This window comes from Microchirus variegatus (assembly GCF_963457635.1).
Source record: "Microchirus variegatus genome assembly, chromosome: 13".
NCBI classification, from domain to species: domain Eukaryota; kingdom Metazoa; phylum Chordata; class Actinopteri; order Pleuronectiformes; family Soleidae; genus Microchirus; species Microchirus variegatus.
In genome coordinates this window covers 1,511,762-1,528,710 of record NC_139814.1, presented here as the reverse complement: position 1 = coordinate 1,528,710, position 16,949 = coordinate 1,511,762, and the positions used below count along the sequence as shown (strand labels likewise).

At 40.8% G+C, this 16,949-nt stretch overlaps 1 protein-coding gene across 1 annotated transcript in view; it reads right to left on the bottom strand.

Moving 5' to 3' along the window:
* LOC310936319 (receptor-type tyrosine-protein phosphatase U-like) overlaps positions 1-16,949 on the bottom strand; it is a 311,175-nt gene that overhangs the window by 220,506 nt on the left and 73,720 nt on the right. The window contains exon 2 of the mRNA XM_083900361.1: positions 1,025-1,153. Coding sequence (XP_083756487.1) covers positions 1,025-1,153 — 129 coding nt within the window. The remainder of the gene's footprint in view (positions 1-1,024; positions 1,154-16,949) is intronic.

The following is a 16,949-nucleotide window of genomic DNA, read 5'->3' as shown; positions in this document are numbered from 1 at the left end:
GAATCGTGCAAGATATGGACATGTTGGATTTCCTGTCACACACTCATGCTACAGCTCTGGACATACGATTTTTGATTGAATGTTCTTTTCTTGGTAATGTGTTCATGGCCTGTGGCTATAAGTTGTGATGTGATTACTGAACATTTTCCTTTTATTTCTTATGTTGTCACAACTATAGGAAATATAGGGAAAACCAATGGAGGGAAAACTCCATTTAACAGATGGAGCTAGAGCTGTTCATACAAACATTACAGTGCACTGTAGAAGTATTATATTGGTGTTTAATGTTTCATTAAATGTATCAGATTTTCTTCTGGTCCATTTTATTTAATAATTTTAAATAATTATTATGTCGTCAAGTGTTTTGATGACTAATGACGTTTGATGACGGACCCTTGCACGTCCATTCTATCATGTCCATCCCTGCTGTGTCACTTCCCTCTGCCTCGTGCTCGGAGGAAAATTAGTAGCATTAATGTTGCTACAGAAAAACTCTGGCACTTGTTTAGAGAGCCAGCAACTACGACAGATGTCCACGTCCATCTGTTAATGGCCACATATGAGAGCTGTCCAATGGAACACACTGTCCACAGGTGTTCCACTTCAGCACCTGTGCATCATTCAGCATGGTCACGCCACACAGACGAGACCTGTCACTTCCTCCAAAAATCAGGTTTGCATGAACGCACATAAATGTGATATTATTGTTATTATGAGCATTTTTACTTTTAGCTGATCCCTTGTTGCACTGTTCATCATGTATGGAGCTAACAGCAGAGCTAACAGGTGAGTCCACATATGTGGATGTTGCTATGTCTATGGCACAAAACCAAACATACTTCCACACTATCACATACTACTTATACTTGCTTTGGTGTCAATGCAGCCAAGGTGCAGAGGCCAAAAGCCTAGCAGCAACATTTCTTATATTATTTGTTGAAATTGTCTATGCATCCCAATCGTCAAAGTGTTGCCTGCTCTTCCACAGACTGTAACTCTTACTGTGATAAATATTGGAGCCTACCTCGGAGAAGGTCCGGGGTCAGGTGTGGCCAGTTGTAGGTTCTGATTAGCTGCCAGTCAAAGTCGTCGTCTTGGCCCTGTCGGTATTCACACAAGCCAGGGTCAGAGTCCTCATCAAATGTGCAGCCAGCTACGGAGGAAATAGAAACATGTGTTGTTAGGTGCTAAATCAATAATTCTCAATAATCAAAATCTCTCTCGTAACAACTATTCTGCACACAGGGAGTAAATCCCTATGCTGGACAGCGACCATAAAACAGGAAAGAGTCAACAATAATCCAAATAACATTCAATTTCAGTTTCAATTTCAGTGGAGATGACGAGCTTGCCTCTTGCTCAGATCAGAGAGTATTTTATAACCTGTGGATGAAACATTCAACTGTTTTTTAAACAGCCAGTGTGGTTCCTCTATTGCTGTGTGGACTTTTAAGTAATTACTAAAACACTACGATGTATTTCTTAGTAATTACAGAAACACTGAGGGCTCTATTGGCGAGTACCATTTGTACTTGAAAGGTGTACTTGATTTCAGATCGCCAACTCGAAAACCTGGAACAACCTCACCCCCAGCATGGGATTCCAAGAAGATATAACTAGAAATTCAATATCATACCATAAGTAATGTTTGTGTAAGTGTATTTCCCATCTATTGCAAGTTAAACCTCCAGGTTGGTACATCGACCCCCTGTGGAGTACTTGAAAAGTCAGAATTGCAAACTCGGCAACTCCAAGTTTGCAACTTCGACATGGGATTCTACCACTTTTACCAATAACAGCAGATAATATAGTCGTATTTGTTTAACAGTAAATCAGTCATGCACATAATACTGTTCAATTAGTAAGTTTTTAGTTATTAAGTATGTTAGAAAGTAAACATATAGCTACTGTAAAATAATGTGCAGCCTTTAAATGAGCTTGTTATCCTTACTTTAGCTAACAGCCTTGCTTTGTGTTTCTACAGTAGCCTGAGCATAACAAGCCAATCTGAGCATTTCACTGTTTGAAGAGCAAACATATGCAAACCACCATAGTTTCACATTTTTACTATTATTAGTTGTCACTAATTCTTACACACGGAACTTTTAAAGACAACAAAACAAGAGGATGGAAAACCTCTTGCTTTTGGTTAACTATGAAAGAATCACCAGACAAATGACTGCTCACTGCCATCACCACAGGCTAATAACTGTAAATGTCGAAATGTGTCATTTCCCGTAGACATAAGAAGTAAATTACAGCTAATGTTTGACAACGGGTGGTCCGCATGGATTGCCTATCCCCTCTGTTCCCGTTAAAATCCACCACCATTTGGCGCAATTAGGCCTCTGGTGTGAAAATGACACAGCAGCCATGGGTCACTCAGATCATCAAGAGTAATGGGCAGCAATGCCATAGCAGCTACGGGGTTGGGAGGCTGGAGGTTCTTTGGATAATAGAGGACAGCAATGACCTGTATCTCCAAACCCTCTATAGCCTCGAATGGTTGCATTCACTATTGTGCCATAATCACACAAACAGGAGGTTTTTCTGCAAGTAAAGTGTTTGTGTTAAATTGTCAGAAAAGACAGGTGTAATCATCGTCATAATTTCAAAAACAAATGAATAAATACATAACGCTTGAATGTGAAATACATTCTCAACTTGGCTTCTTCCACAGTTTCCCCAGTTCCTCCACATATGGATACACTGCAAAAACAGCCCTAGTAGAAATAAGCTAACTATTCCTAAATTGATTTAAACATTATGGTTTTAAGAAAAATTATCTGTCAGTGGTGTATAGCACATTTTGTTTGGTTAGAATACTTACATCTAGCTTGTTCAACTATCTAGGCCAAAAACCAGAGTTAAAATGTTAAAAAGTTGCACTTATCATTAGCAAAGAAATGATCCTCCCTTTAATGGAATAAGCCGACATGATTGTAGAAACTGAGAGCACAAGCATTTCATACAAATGATTGTTTTAGCTTGTTATTAATAATTAAAGCTTAAAGTCAGCTGCAGTTGCTTCAGTTCAATCCAACTTTATTTGTAAAGCACTTTAAAACAACCACAGTAGACTAACGTGCTGAACAGAATAATAAACAAAACTTACTTGCCAAGATTTTTTGTTTCTTTTGAGGCAAAAAAATAAGAAAATCTCCCAGAAATTAGGCTTATTTTAGTTTCTTCAAAATCAATATGTGCACTGCAGTTTGCCATTTCATTCTCCCCTGAATAACCTCTGGACAGTTTCCTCCACTGATCATCAACACTTTGAACTAAAAACTGAGAAGAATAATGAATGATAATACTGCCCTTCAAATGCCTCATCTTATCCAAATAACAGAACCACACAAAGACAGAGACAAGCAGATTCTTTCAGGATCAAAACTCTAAAGCAAGTAAATGCTTGAATCAATAATTAATAAAGTGAATGAGGTGGGTTCTGGCGTGATGTGAGTACATGCAAATGACTTGGGTGGAAGCTTTAGAGTCAAATTAAAATGAAACACTCTTCATTCGCACTTTCGCAGAAGACATTTGACAATTTGTTCCTGTTCCATGTGTAATGTTGTTAGTTCCACCTGTGACTCTCCTGTTAACACAAATGTCTGCGGAGATAATTCATTTGGGAACGAGCAGGAAACTCTGGCTACGTCCACACGACTGCATTTTCACTTCTGCTTCAGATGCACCTGATGTTGAAATGATTTTTGTTTGTGTCCACACACTCGCAGAGTGGAAAATAAATGATTTTGAATTGGAAATTGATTTTGAATTTGAAAATGCTATTCTCATACTAATGTGGATGTGGCCTCTGCTGCGACAAAGATTTAAAAAAGAACAGCATATTCAAAGTAGGGCTGCAACTAATGATTCTTTTCATAATCCATTAATCTGTTGATTATTTTCGATTAGTTGTTAGGTCCGCAAAATGTTGGAAAATGTTTATCTGCGTTTTGTCCGCAAACCATAATGCTTCAGTTTTCATGATTTCTTTGTTATATGGAGCAAAGGAACAAGAACATGTTCACATATAAGAAGCTGTAAAATCAACAGGTTTGAATTTGTATTGTATTATTTAAAAAAAAGAAAAAAAAAAAAAGAAACACGAACTGACTATCATAATGTATATAATGTATTGACCGATGCGTGAAACAAGACACAATTAAAGCCATATTGCAATAACCACTTCTGCAGCCGGTGCAGTCAAACTCTGCCAAAGCAATATAAAGCAAGAAATAAAGAACTGAATGAGTGTCATGGGCTTCAAGAGGAGTGTGATTTATACACGTCCACCTCAGAGATAAAAGCATGGGACGCTCAGCCAGAGCTGAGACCCTCCTCACTAACACATATAAAACCTTGGTGTTTAAGAGTTTCTCCACAAATGTTGCTTTGTTGTGTTTTGTCCATGCGTTTTCTTTTGTCCATGCGTGACTTTACAGTCTGATAAATCAGCGTCTCAGAGTCTAATTTTGTTCCGACATCTTCGCTCTCCTTCCTGCTGACTCACAAATATCACCACCACCACCACCAGTGAGCACCCGGCCCCTCGCCACCATCACAGCCCCGGCCCTCTTCCCCTCTGCCTGCAGCCAAAGCCAGTGTTTCCGGGTGTGTAAGCAGATCAGAGTTTTTAATTGCCTCCTGTGTGAGGGCGGCATGTTTTACCGCGCCGTGCCCAGTTATCCAAGGATGAGAGGGGCAGAGTGGTGGAGCGCGGCCTGCAATGAAGGCCTGCCTTTCATCCAGAGCCCTCCAGCTCAGGGAAGAAATGTCACCATCAGACACGTTCCACTGATTCCCCTCATTAAGACTCATCCTTCCCAGCCTCCTTTGCTTTTAGCACACGTGTTCCCCTCGGTGCCCAAATGAGCTTCTTTTGGCAGCAGTTGCTGTAATTAGAAAAGCTACATACATTCGCTCTGTGTGTATGTGTGTGTGTATGTGTGTGTGTGTGTGTGCGTGTATTTCTTCAAATACATGCATTAGGTGTGTGTGTGCGTGTGTGTGTATTTCTTCAAATACATGCATTAGGTGTGTGTGTGTGTGTGTGTGTGTGTGTGTGTGTGTGCGTGTGTTCTTGTATTTGTTACTTCTTTAGGGCATTTTCTGGCATAAACGCTGACCTTGTCAGGACCGGTAGTCCTCACGGAGACCAAAACCAGGTCCTAATGAGGCAGAATCTCACGTTGGTTTAAAGGGACACTGTGTAGTATTTATGGGTTTATATGACCCAAAATCCACTTTTTTATACATATTATGTGCTCCTGCATTGTCTAGTCGCTGCATAATATTCTTTGTTTCATTTTCGTAGTGTTTCAACGTAAGTGCCTCACGAACCTCATCTGCTGACACGGACAAAGACGACGAGGACATTTGACCGGCTGAGGATACCGTAGCGCTCAGGGAAGGGAGGGGGTGAGCAGAGGAGCAGTTCTTTGTTGTAAATTTCAGCCTCTCCTCTAGATGTCACTATAAACTACTTACTTCACCTTTAAGGCTAAGATTTGAATTGTTGTTAGGTTATGGTTTAAACATTAACTGGTTATGGTTAAAGTTATGGCTTTGCTGTAACAGACAGATGGTGGAGAGGCACTCTTAAGGGTCAAGTCTACATCTTCTTGTGCCCGTCTAAGTTGAATTCAGTTTAAGATTGTTACAGAGTGGATCTTGTGTCACAATGCTTTCAGACAGATAGATGGTTATTTCCAACATTATAGCACAAGAATATGTTTTACGCATGTGGTGAAATATGTCTAAAATGACTGTATCAAACTGATATCAGTGTCGGTAGATGTCGGTATCAGACACACAGGAGTGGTATTGAGTCACCCCTAGTTGAAATGGTAGCCCTCCATATTATTCTGTGTGTGTGTGTGTGTGTTGTTAGACAGGTTGTTTGTCATTTAGATGCAGCGATAAAACTGAATGAAACTATAAGGAATGTGTCAGTGTCATAGAGACTAAACCCGTAACAACGGTGTGAATGAACGATTTGTCCTCGGCTACTTGTGTAATCGCCAAAATGTGAGCGGATGCTGATGTTAGAATACTAATGCCTTATTGAAGAACAATGGAAGAGCGTCTCACAGACCAGTGCACCAACCCCCCTGTGAGCAGCAATAACACCTGACGATGTAGACGCCTGTACTGAGATAACTTCAGTGAGCAACTGTCACAGCTGACAAGTTTCTCACAAGGAGAACAAAAGAGAGGAATAAATAAATGTGCAAGAACGAGGCGCCCTTCTCTTTGAGTGGTAGGAAAGGTAATTTGCCAAACAGGACTCAAGCTTGTCGTAAGATACCCTGACTGGAATGTGTTATCTGTGTTTGCCTTGTTCTCAAATTGTTTCCAAGTCTTTTTCACAAAAAGTTATTTTGTGAAACTTGTTCCATCTTCCTCGAAACTTCTTTTTAGGTTGTTCTCGGTCTACGTGCTGACGAGTCCTTGGGCAAGACACTTAACTACTTTCAATAGGTTTGAAAGATGTGTGATTCTCAGCTCAAGTGCATTTAACTAAGACGACATCTGTGAATCTCACAATATACAATTTCAATAGAGGAAAAGAAGCTAAATAAAGTTGCAGTTCACTTGGGTTTTCAACTCCGATGTATTTCAACCAGTGTTAGTCTTCATTCTCTCATGCCTTTAGCAGCACAGCTGCTTCAAAAACAGCCTGCAAAAGAAAGGCAGAAGAGAAACACGGTCGGCCATGTGCTCCTGTGGAGCTGAGCTGCACGTACACGCAGGTAATCAAATATAAACAACGGGGAGAATTGATCCAAGTGCACATGGCGTTCCTGCCTTTGCTTTATACTTTGGCGAGGAGGAGGAAAACCGTATTAAAGAGCAGATGTTACAGGATGTGAAGCTCACCTGCTTGATTTAACCTTGCACATAAATTTGAGGAATATTGGAAATTTCATATTAAATGCATATTAACCCATTGACGCTGGGAAAGCAGGTGTATAGCGGATATAGTCAATTTTCGGGGGTTTAAGGGTTCCTCGCTACATTGTTTTGAAATTACTTCTCACAAACATGGAGGACTTTGACAGCGGAGAGATTTCTGAAGGCAGTGATTTTGAGGAGTTTCGTCTTCGAGGAGTTTCGTCTTCGATGACGTCATCGCTGATAACTTCGAAAGCGCTGAACAAATCGACTGGGATTTATGGTTAAGACATAATTATGTTTGAAGACGACGAGGTCGACGATAAGGACGATAAATACCACCGTAATCGACGGAGTGTTTACAACCGTGCACCAGGGGTGACAGTGGATTTACCTGCAGATGCCACAGCACTGTAAGCATCATCACCGTCACATGTGAAGCAGACTTTTACAGTCATTAGAGTCTGTTCTTGTCCTTCACACTCCATCAGGACTAAATCAAGGCGCTGACACAAGTTGATATTACTTTATTTTCTTACTGTTTTTTTAATTGAAAATAGTTATTCATTTTAATTTTACATTTTTGTATCTAAATAAACTAAATTTCACAGGAAAGCCACAGGTGTGAGCTCTCAAATACTTTTTGAATTGTGTTCCCATATCTGCTACAGAGGCTGAGAAATCAGTCATTAAGTATAGGCATTAAAGCTCAGGTTTTAGAGACATTTTTTTCCAGGAGCTTCAGGCCTTAATGGGTTAAACAACTGAGGGGAAAAGGATGCTGTTGATTTTTTTTTTGTTGAATAATAAGGGTAAGGGTTCGGCCTCTGTGATGTATTAGTCTGATTTAGTGTTGTTGTTTTTTTAATTAGTGTATTATTGGTCGATGGTTGATGTCTTAGTTTTAATTTGAACGTCTTAATTTGAACACTTGTGAGACTTGTTAAGATGTGGAAATATCAGCATGTGTGTTACTGGTGAAGAGCAAATGAAGTTGGCACACAACGAAAATTAAAAAATGTCAGACTCGGCCTAAACAAAAAAAAACTTTTTCAGAGTGAGTATGTCTTTGGAATGATGCAGCTGCAGGTCTAAACTTTAACAGACAACGACGACAAAGTTAAAAACAAAAATGAAAGGCTGTGAGCATCAACCACAACACTTTGGGAGCCATGATCCCCACCTACCCAATGACCTATGAACTTGTGCAATGCCATGAACAATGATTGGTCGGGGTCATATCTGTATTATATGTAGTTATTAAAGTGGGGTATAAAACTATCTGAAAGGCAAAACACCATACCTCTGGAGGTGAGAGAGGGTGAACGCAGCTTTGCAGGTGCCTTGTATAACCAGTCCGTGCTTCCATACATCAGTGTCCATTAAAGGTGTTAATTAAATCCTATTAGCAGTGTTTGTGTGGGATCAAAGTCAGAAAGTGGAGGGAAGAGCATAACTCTGCAGCACAGAGAGGCTGTGAGGCAGCCAGAAGAGGCCCTGGAGGGAGATTAATGGGAAGAAGTGTAGATCGGCCATAAGTGCTCGTGATGGACCTCGGGTACTACTGCCCAACCTACCTCGCCTCTACAGTGAACACCACGACCCAGACTAATAGTCAGCACAGCAGACGCATCATAAATACAATGTGATGGAGAGGGAGGAAAACACAAGCCTCTTCATTTATCATGAAGAGGGGAGAAATAAATTAAAGAGGCAGGACAGGGAGCGTGGGAGGAGTGAATTGCCCTCAAATTGGAGAAGGGGGAAGAGAGAGAGAGAGAGAGCAGTTAAAGAGGGGTCAGAGATAGTGAAAACAAATCACAGACAGTGCAGAGGGCTTTTAACAAGTTTTTGTCTTTGTCTCCAAAGACTTTACAGTAGAAAAACACAGAGGAGATGAACAACACCTCCTGGATGAGGATTAGGATTGTATCATTAAGATCTAAAGGTACAACTCAGATTGATTGATTTTTTTTTTTTTATTGCCATGCATAAATAATATGCCCAGCCCAAATGGGATTACAAGACACCATCATTTAAATACACAGACCAACAAGCAAGAGTAGAAAACAAATCACAGCCAAAGCTAAACAACGGAAGCCACACTACACTAGAGACTGATCCATCCACACTACATCACAGACTGATCCATCCACACTAAACCACAGACTGATCCATCCACACTACACCACAGACTGATCCATCCACACTACACCACAGACTGATCCATCCACACTACACCACAGACTGATCCATCCACACTACACCACAGACTGATCCATCCACACTACACCACAGACTGATCCATTCACACTACACCACAGACTGGTCCATTCACACTACACCACAGACTGATCCATTCACACTACACCACAGACTGATCCATCCACACTACACCACAGACTGATCCATCCACACTACATCACAGACTGATCCATCCACACTACACCACAGATTGATCCATCCACACTACACCACAGACTGATCCATTCACACTACACCACAGACTGATCCATTCACACTACACCACAGACTGATCCACCCACACTACACCACAGACTGATCCACCCACACTACACCACAGACTGATCCATTCACACTACACCACAGACTGATCCATCCACACTACACCACAGACTGATCCATCCACACTACATCACAGACTGATCCATCCACACTACACCACAGATTGATCCATCCACACTACACCACAGACTGATCCATTCACACTACACCACAGACTGATCCATTCACACTACACCACAGACTGATCCACCCACACTACACCACAGACTGATCCATTCACACTACACCACAGACTGATCCATCCACACTACACCACAGACTGATCCATCCACACTGCACCACAGACTGATCCATCCACACTACACCACAGACTGATCCATTCACACTACACCACAGACTGATCCATCCACACTACACCACAGACTGATCCATCCACACTACACCACAGACTGATCCATTCACACTACACCACAGACTGATCCATTCACACTACACCACAGACTGGTCCATTCACACTACACCACAGACTGATCCACCCACACTAAACCACAGACTGATCCATTCACACTACACCACAGACTGATCCATCCACACTACACCACAGACTGATCCATTCACACTACACCACAGACTGATCCATTCACACTACACCACAGACTGATCCACCCACACTAAACCACAGACTGATCCATTCACACTACACCACAGACTGATCCATCCACACTAAACCACAGACTGATCCATCCACACTACACCACAGACTGATCCATTCACACTACACCACAGACTGATCCATCCACACTAAACCACAGACTGATCCATCCACACTACACCACAGACTGATCCATTCACACTACACCACATACTGATCCATTCACACTACACCACAGACAGATCCATTCACACTACACCACAGACTGATCCATTCACACTACACCACAGACTGATCCATTCACACTACACCACAGACTGATCCATTCACACTACACCACAGACTGATCCACCCACACTAAACCACAGACTGATCCATTCACACTACACCACAGACTGATCCATCCACACTAAACCACAGACTGATCCATCCACACTACACCACAGACTGATCCATTCACACTACACCACAGACTGATCCATTCACACTACACCACAGACTGATCCATTCACACTACACCACAGACTGATCCATCCACACTACACCACAGACTGGTCCATTCACACTACACCACAGACTGATCCACCCACACTACACCACAGACTGATCCATTCACACTACACCACAGACTGATCCATTCACACTACACCACAGACTGATCCATCCACACTACACCACAGACTGATCCATTCACACTACACCACAGAGCCACTTAAATGTATTTTATTTTGTCCTACATTCTGTGAACTGTCCGAAAGAGCCCCTCCACATTTCCCTTATTTGAAATATTGATCTTCGATCAAACAAACGCACTTTGAATATGACATTGAGAAAAAAGTCCCATTCTGGATGGAAGTTGTTAGTTTCTTACTTGGTCCAGGTTCCCCCCTCATTTTTATACACTTTCTTCAGTAGAATTGTATAAGTTGGAAGGCTAACACGGTAATCAGCTCGCCGGTGATTTGCAGCTATCGTGGTTGACCGTGCATGTGTGGTGAACCGCATGTTAGAAAAGATGAGATCTCAGAACATGTCCATCAATCAAGTGGCTCGGTCAATCGTGATCGATGTTATTGGGCACCCCTGGTCTAAATCTTTGCAGTTAAAAAGTTTGAGGAGTGCCTACATTCAAATGGCCACATCTTCTTCACATATGTTCAGATTTCCATGTGTTAGACATTGATGGAAAGACATTTAGAATCACACTAAAAATCACTTTCAGAGTCTGTAAATTAGGGTTTTGACAAAACATCCTGCTGCCATTTTTCTTCAAATTTAGCTAGTAATGTGCTTCTCATAGTGTTAGTGATTGGGGTAAATATATTGTAAATCAACATCCTCTAAAACTGCTTTAATCTCTCTAATGTACTACTAATTTAATCATTACTGCTTATCAATGTGGTGCTTTAACAGTTGTTTTTGGAGATTTGTGTTGCCTTTTAGGAGAAATAAAATCAAAACTTTTTAATTTTTCATTTGGAACATTTTAGAGTACTAAGACAGCACTATTTCAAAGCGGTTAAGTATACTATTATAATAAAACATAATATTTGTTCAAAGCGCTTTTGTCTAGTCCTCTTTGGCTTGGACCAACAGAAATAAAGGAAGATGATGGATGATTCCCTGGAGCTGATACAAGTTAACCAATATGTTGTCAATTTTAAAATGGATTATATGTGTACAGTATGTACTTGATTGAAGGCGGTCAGACTAAATAAATAAAGGGTAACTAAAGGGTAAAACCCCCTCTTCTCAGGCGAACTCCACCTGCCAGATGAGCCTCTTAATCTCTCACACTGTGCTTCAAGTGGTGGCAAAACAAAGACAACAAATCGACAGCTCCCACGTTTAGAAAAGGAGGAGGAGTCTGGGACAACAAGCCTTGAGCTGGTTGGACAAGAAGGTGATGAAAGAGTGACACAAGCGTGGACCAAGAAACCCAAAGGCAAAATCTAAATTCAGAAGCTGGTGTTTGACCAAAAAGGCAGTAGATACACTTGTTTTAATCACATCATTTCAGTACTTTGCACCTGGATCAGCAGATAACATCAGATACACATATATACTGCTTTACACTGGAGAGAAAGGGTGTTTTGAGGGTTTAGCTGCAGTATAAAAATGAATCATATTTATTCATTTCTCTGAATAACCCTTTCAGTAATTGACCCAGTTCCACCACAATAGCATCAGCAGGTAAATGTTTTGTATTTATATGGTGCTTTTCTTGTCTTGATGATCACTCAAAGCTGCTTCACACACACTTTCATACAGCGCATCTATGTGCATCACTCATCGTTGCTCCTGACGGCACAGCCGTGGTCCATTGATTGTCTTAGTCGGACTACGGCCTTAGCTTGATTAAACTGTGCATGTAAACGTAGTGACTGTGCAAGTGTCTCTTTGTTACTTTACAAGCATCGATTGTGTTGAAATATAACCAGAGTTTAGAATCGGAGGAGGTCTGTGTCTCTGTGTGTGAAGCTGCCGCTGCCTGTCTGTCACACACACAAACAGCTAGCGCCGCCTCCAGGACTGACAGCCTCTGACAGAGATACACACAGGACTGGCAATAGTGAAAACCCTAACAATGATAACAGTAATAACACAGGACAGGGTGGTGAGAGAATGACAGGCTGCCAGTCTAAAGGCCCGGCCTGTCCTTCACTACACACTACACAATAGTAACACGCTGATGCAAATCAGCGTGTTACTATCAGCGTGATACAAATGCATGTAATGGAACAACCTGGTATTAACGTCTGTCCTCAGCGATCCCATCATGGCCAGGTTGCACTTAGTATGACTGTTCACACCTGGCATTAAAATGTGTCCCGAATGCATCCATCATGTGACTCATTGAATCTCACTGTACACATGTCTATGTGCTATAACTGTGTTTGTGTGTGCATCAGTGAGGGCTGGGCCATTCATCAGGGTTTTCTTTTTGGTTATTTTATATTATTATTATTATTATCATTATTATTATTATTATTATTATTATTATTATTATTAATAATAATAGTAAAAATGTGTCCTGAATGTTATTATTATTATTATTATTATTATTATTAATAATAATAATAATAATAATAATTCATTCATTCATTCATTCATTCATTAAGTGAAACCAAACACAAACGTAGCATATGCCTGAGTACAAAATATCACAAATTAATGTTTAAGGGCGATTTATTTTTGATGAAAATTGATTTCTCTTTTACTTCCACCACTTCCATAGCTCACCCTGCCTGACATTTCCTCAGAGAGCAGTAGTGAAAGTAAGAGAGAAATCCGTTTTCATCAAAAACTAATTGCCCTAAACCATTCATTAGATTTTCTGTACTCAGGCATATGCTACATTTGTGTTTGGTTTCACTTAAAACCCAAAGGAAAAATATCATGTTTAAATTGTATGATTACAATAAATTTAAACTACATTGTTTTTTTGTTATTATTTTATTTCTATTTGTTTCAGGGGCAAACCGTGGCCTAGTGGAAATTAAACTGAGGAACCAGCCAATGATTTGAAGTATAGTTAGGTTAAGGTTAGCATTAGGCATTCACTGGTTATGGTTAACCAAAGTCTTTTCAAAGGCTGTCCAAATGAATACATTTCAGTGCAAAGGCCTCAAAAAAGAAAGCTGTGTGAACCTGTTGATGTGTGTGTGCACACACGAGTGAGAGTAAAAATGGAGGAAATTATATGGCAATCAGTGTTAATATCACGGTGGTGGCTGCAAATAAATTAACTTATGGGAGCTGATTAGTGTAATAATGCTGTGAAACTACTGCCGATCAGACAGATTGTGTTCATGCAGTTCAACAATGTGGACAACAGCATGTGGTCCCTGTGATCAGTTCACTGAGGGAAGATGTTAAAACCAGGTCTGAATGGGGTCATGTTTTCACCTTGTGTTTACACTGATTCAGACAGAAACAGTGGTAGCAGCAGTATGTGATCACACATCTGAACCAAGAAAGTCCAGGGACCGTATTTATCAAGCGTCTTAGAATTACTCCTAAGAACCCTGGTAAGAGTTGACTTATGAGTAAAAAAATACTGCACTTAAAAGTTAGTTATCAAGTGTCTTACTCACACTTTCAGCAAAGTGTAGGACTGAAGTGTCACTCTCAGAGCTGAATTACGAAGTAATTGAATTATGAAGTACTATGTGCGGTAAACGGAATTTTATACAAATAAAATTTAATTCAATTTAATTTAATCTAGGAGCATTTCTGCTTTAGGTCAAATGAAAATAAGCCGTCAATTTTACATGAAGTAACATGTGAGTCTGCACTAGAAGAAACATGTTACTGTGGTCTCACCTCACAATAACTATATCCAGTTATCGAGGTGAAACTCTAACCCTCTAACACCGCCACGGTGTCAGTGAACCTCAAATACAACTGTGAAAGTGAACGGCATAACCTTTTCAGCAGCTGTTGCTAAATTTCATGCTCATCTACGCAGCATTAGACATGTACACCATCTGTTGTAGAGGAGCTGTCCTCGGCACAAGCTGTGCTGGAGATCTGCTGAAGTCATGTACAACCACCTTTGCAACCACCCCAAGAGAACTCAAGTCAATCAAAAGAACACAACGTTAACAAGTCACACAACATTTGGCCTGGTTAATAGTTTTCAATCATCTCCATAGTGACCACTTCTTTGTTATCATCCACTCTATCCCTCTAACTGTATGTTTATGTTGATCCATATCCGTTCTTATCTGTTTAATCAATGAAATGAGGAGATATGTTGGTCTGTCAGTTGTGTGTGAAACATTTAAGTGCTGACAGTGACTAACAATCACACTGCATGATAAAATATTTCACTTATTTGTCTGAAAAGAACTCAAATCATAAGTTCTTTGGCGATTTAGGTCTGCTTCACCTAAATGTTTATTCAATAATATTTCAAACGTGGGGGGTAAATTCAACAATGTAACACTAGAGACTGCATTAATTATAGTTGTGTTATTTACACCAAACCAGTTTCACTCTTGTTTTTTTTAACCTTAGAGGGCAGTAAAATCACAAAAGTGGCCAATAATTAATTTTCACTTTCATACTTACATAAGTGTGGTGATACTGAACTGGAATAAAACAAGTAAAGCAGTTTAATGACTTTGTCTTTTAAGTCTGCACTAAAATGAGCAATCTCAACTGCAAAATAAAACCAAATAATATACACTGAACACCAATTAGATATGTGAATATACAACTTTTAAAAAATCCACACACTTGGCTCCCTTATGCCTTGGGCCGACTGGGATGTAGCAGATGGTGCTCCTAAGGTTTCCCTGTCATATCATATGACAGTGACTGCACTCAAGAGAAACCTGCACAAACCCAGTGACTTTGGCAAAGGCAGCCGCTGGAGTAACAGCATCTCGGAGATGAAAGCCTGTATGAGCGAGACTTAGATATTTTCCATTTCCATTTTTGTTTAAAGCTGTCAGAGCTTCATCCTGTTGTCAGTTCGTGTTTGTTCCGTCCTACTTGTGGAGGATTAGGGGGAGTGGTAACACCGTGCAGGGAATCAAATTGATTCAAAGGAATTACAAATTATAAATTCATTAAAACGACACACCTTACCCTAAATGCCACTGCACCTCCATCACATTGAAACAAACAGATGAGCTCTCATCTCACCACTATCTCTCCTCAGCATTTGAGGGAACTTTTGTGACCTTCAAATACCACCAAAGGATATAGTTCTTTGTTTATGCAGTAAGCTTCTGCTTGGAAATGTGAAAAGCTGCTGTCGTAACATGGCGGTGCAAGATGTCTGCCTCAGTAAAGCAAGGCCCTGCCTGAAGTACATACACAAGGCTTACTTTATGATAAAGATTATACACTATATTATGTGCCGTATATTCCATTTCTGACAATATAGCCACCTACACAATGGACCTTTAAAGCTTGTGTCCTCCTCTCTCATGAGCCAGTTGATAGCTACTCTTTTGCTTCCTGTGTTTTATCCCCTTCAACTAAATTTCACCTCTTATTCACAATTTCATGCAGCTCACTCTTATACTGCACCATTCATGTCCCTAATCTAATATTTTCGATAAAAAACGTTCTCCTCTTGTGCTCAGCTCCATCCGTTGAGCTCTTTTTTCCCTCCTCGGGCAAAACCACCTAATATCGTGTAACCAGCGGCGGTGCAGAGCAGCTCTGCTGACACTCACTTTAATCACAGCCTCTCACACGCAGCAACAGCAACTGAGAATCCAGGATACTCAGCCGCTGCTCTTGTTTGGTTTGAGATAAAGCGCCGCTGTTTGCGTGATTTGCATGTGTGCACACGCAGGCAATGCATCAGACCTGACAAGTTTACTTACATGGGGGGAAGAGGAGGAGAGGAGAGGGGAGGAGGGAGGGATAGAGATGCAGCTGTTCGACGCATCAATACCCAAGCAGCAGAAGAATCCCTCTGCCACGTCTTTTTAGACCATTAATAAAAGCCACTGCAGATTCAGAGGCTTCACTGAGGAGGAGGAGGAGGACAAGGAAGCAGCAGAGGACTGGGGCAGGATGATGTCGGAGAATGAGCAAATATGTAATGTAGATGTAGATTTCAGATTGACGATATTAAATCTGTGATGCACACCTCCTTTCAACTTCTCCAGGTTTTTAGTCACCACTGCTTTGATTTGGCAGAGATTTTACGCTGGATGCCCTTCCTAACGCAACCCTCCCATTTATCGGAGCTTGGGAGTGTCACTGGGAGTACACTGGATGTGGCCCCTCCTGTGACTGGGTTCCCAGCAAAGGTCCACAGGTGGAATCAATCCTGGGCCTTTTGCCTTATGGGCACTTGCTCTATTGCCCTATTTATTCACAACTTAGAAAACAAAGTACA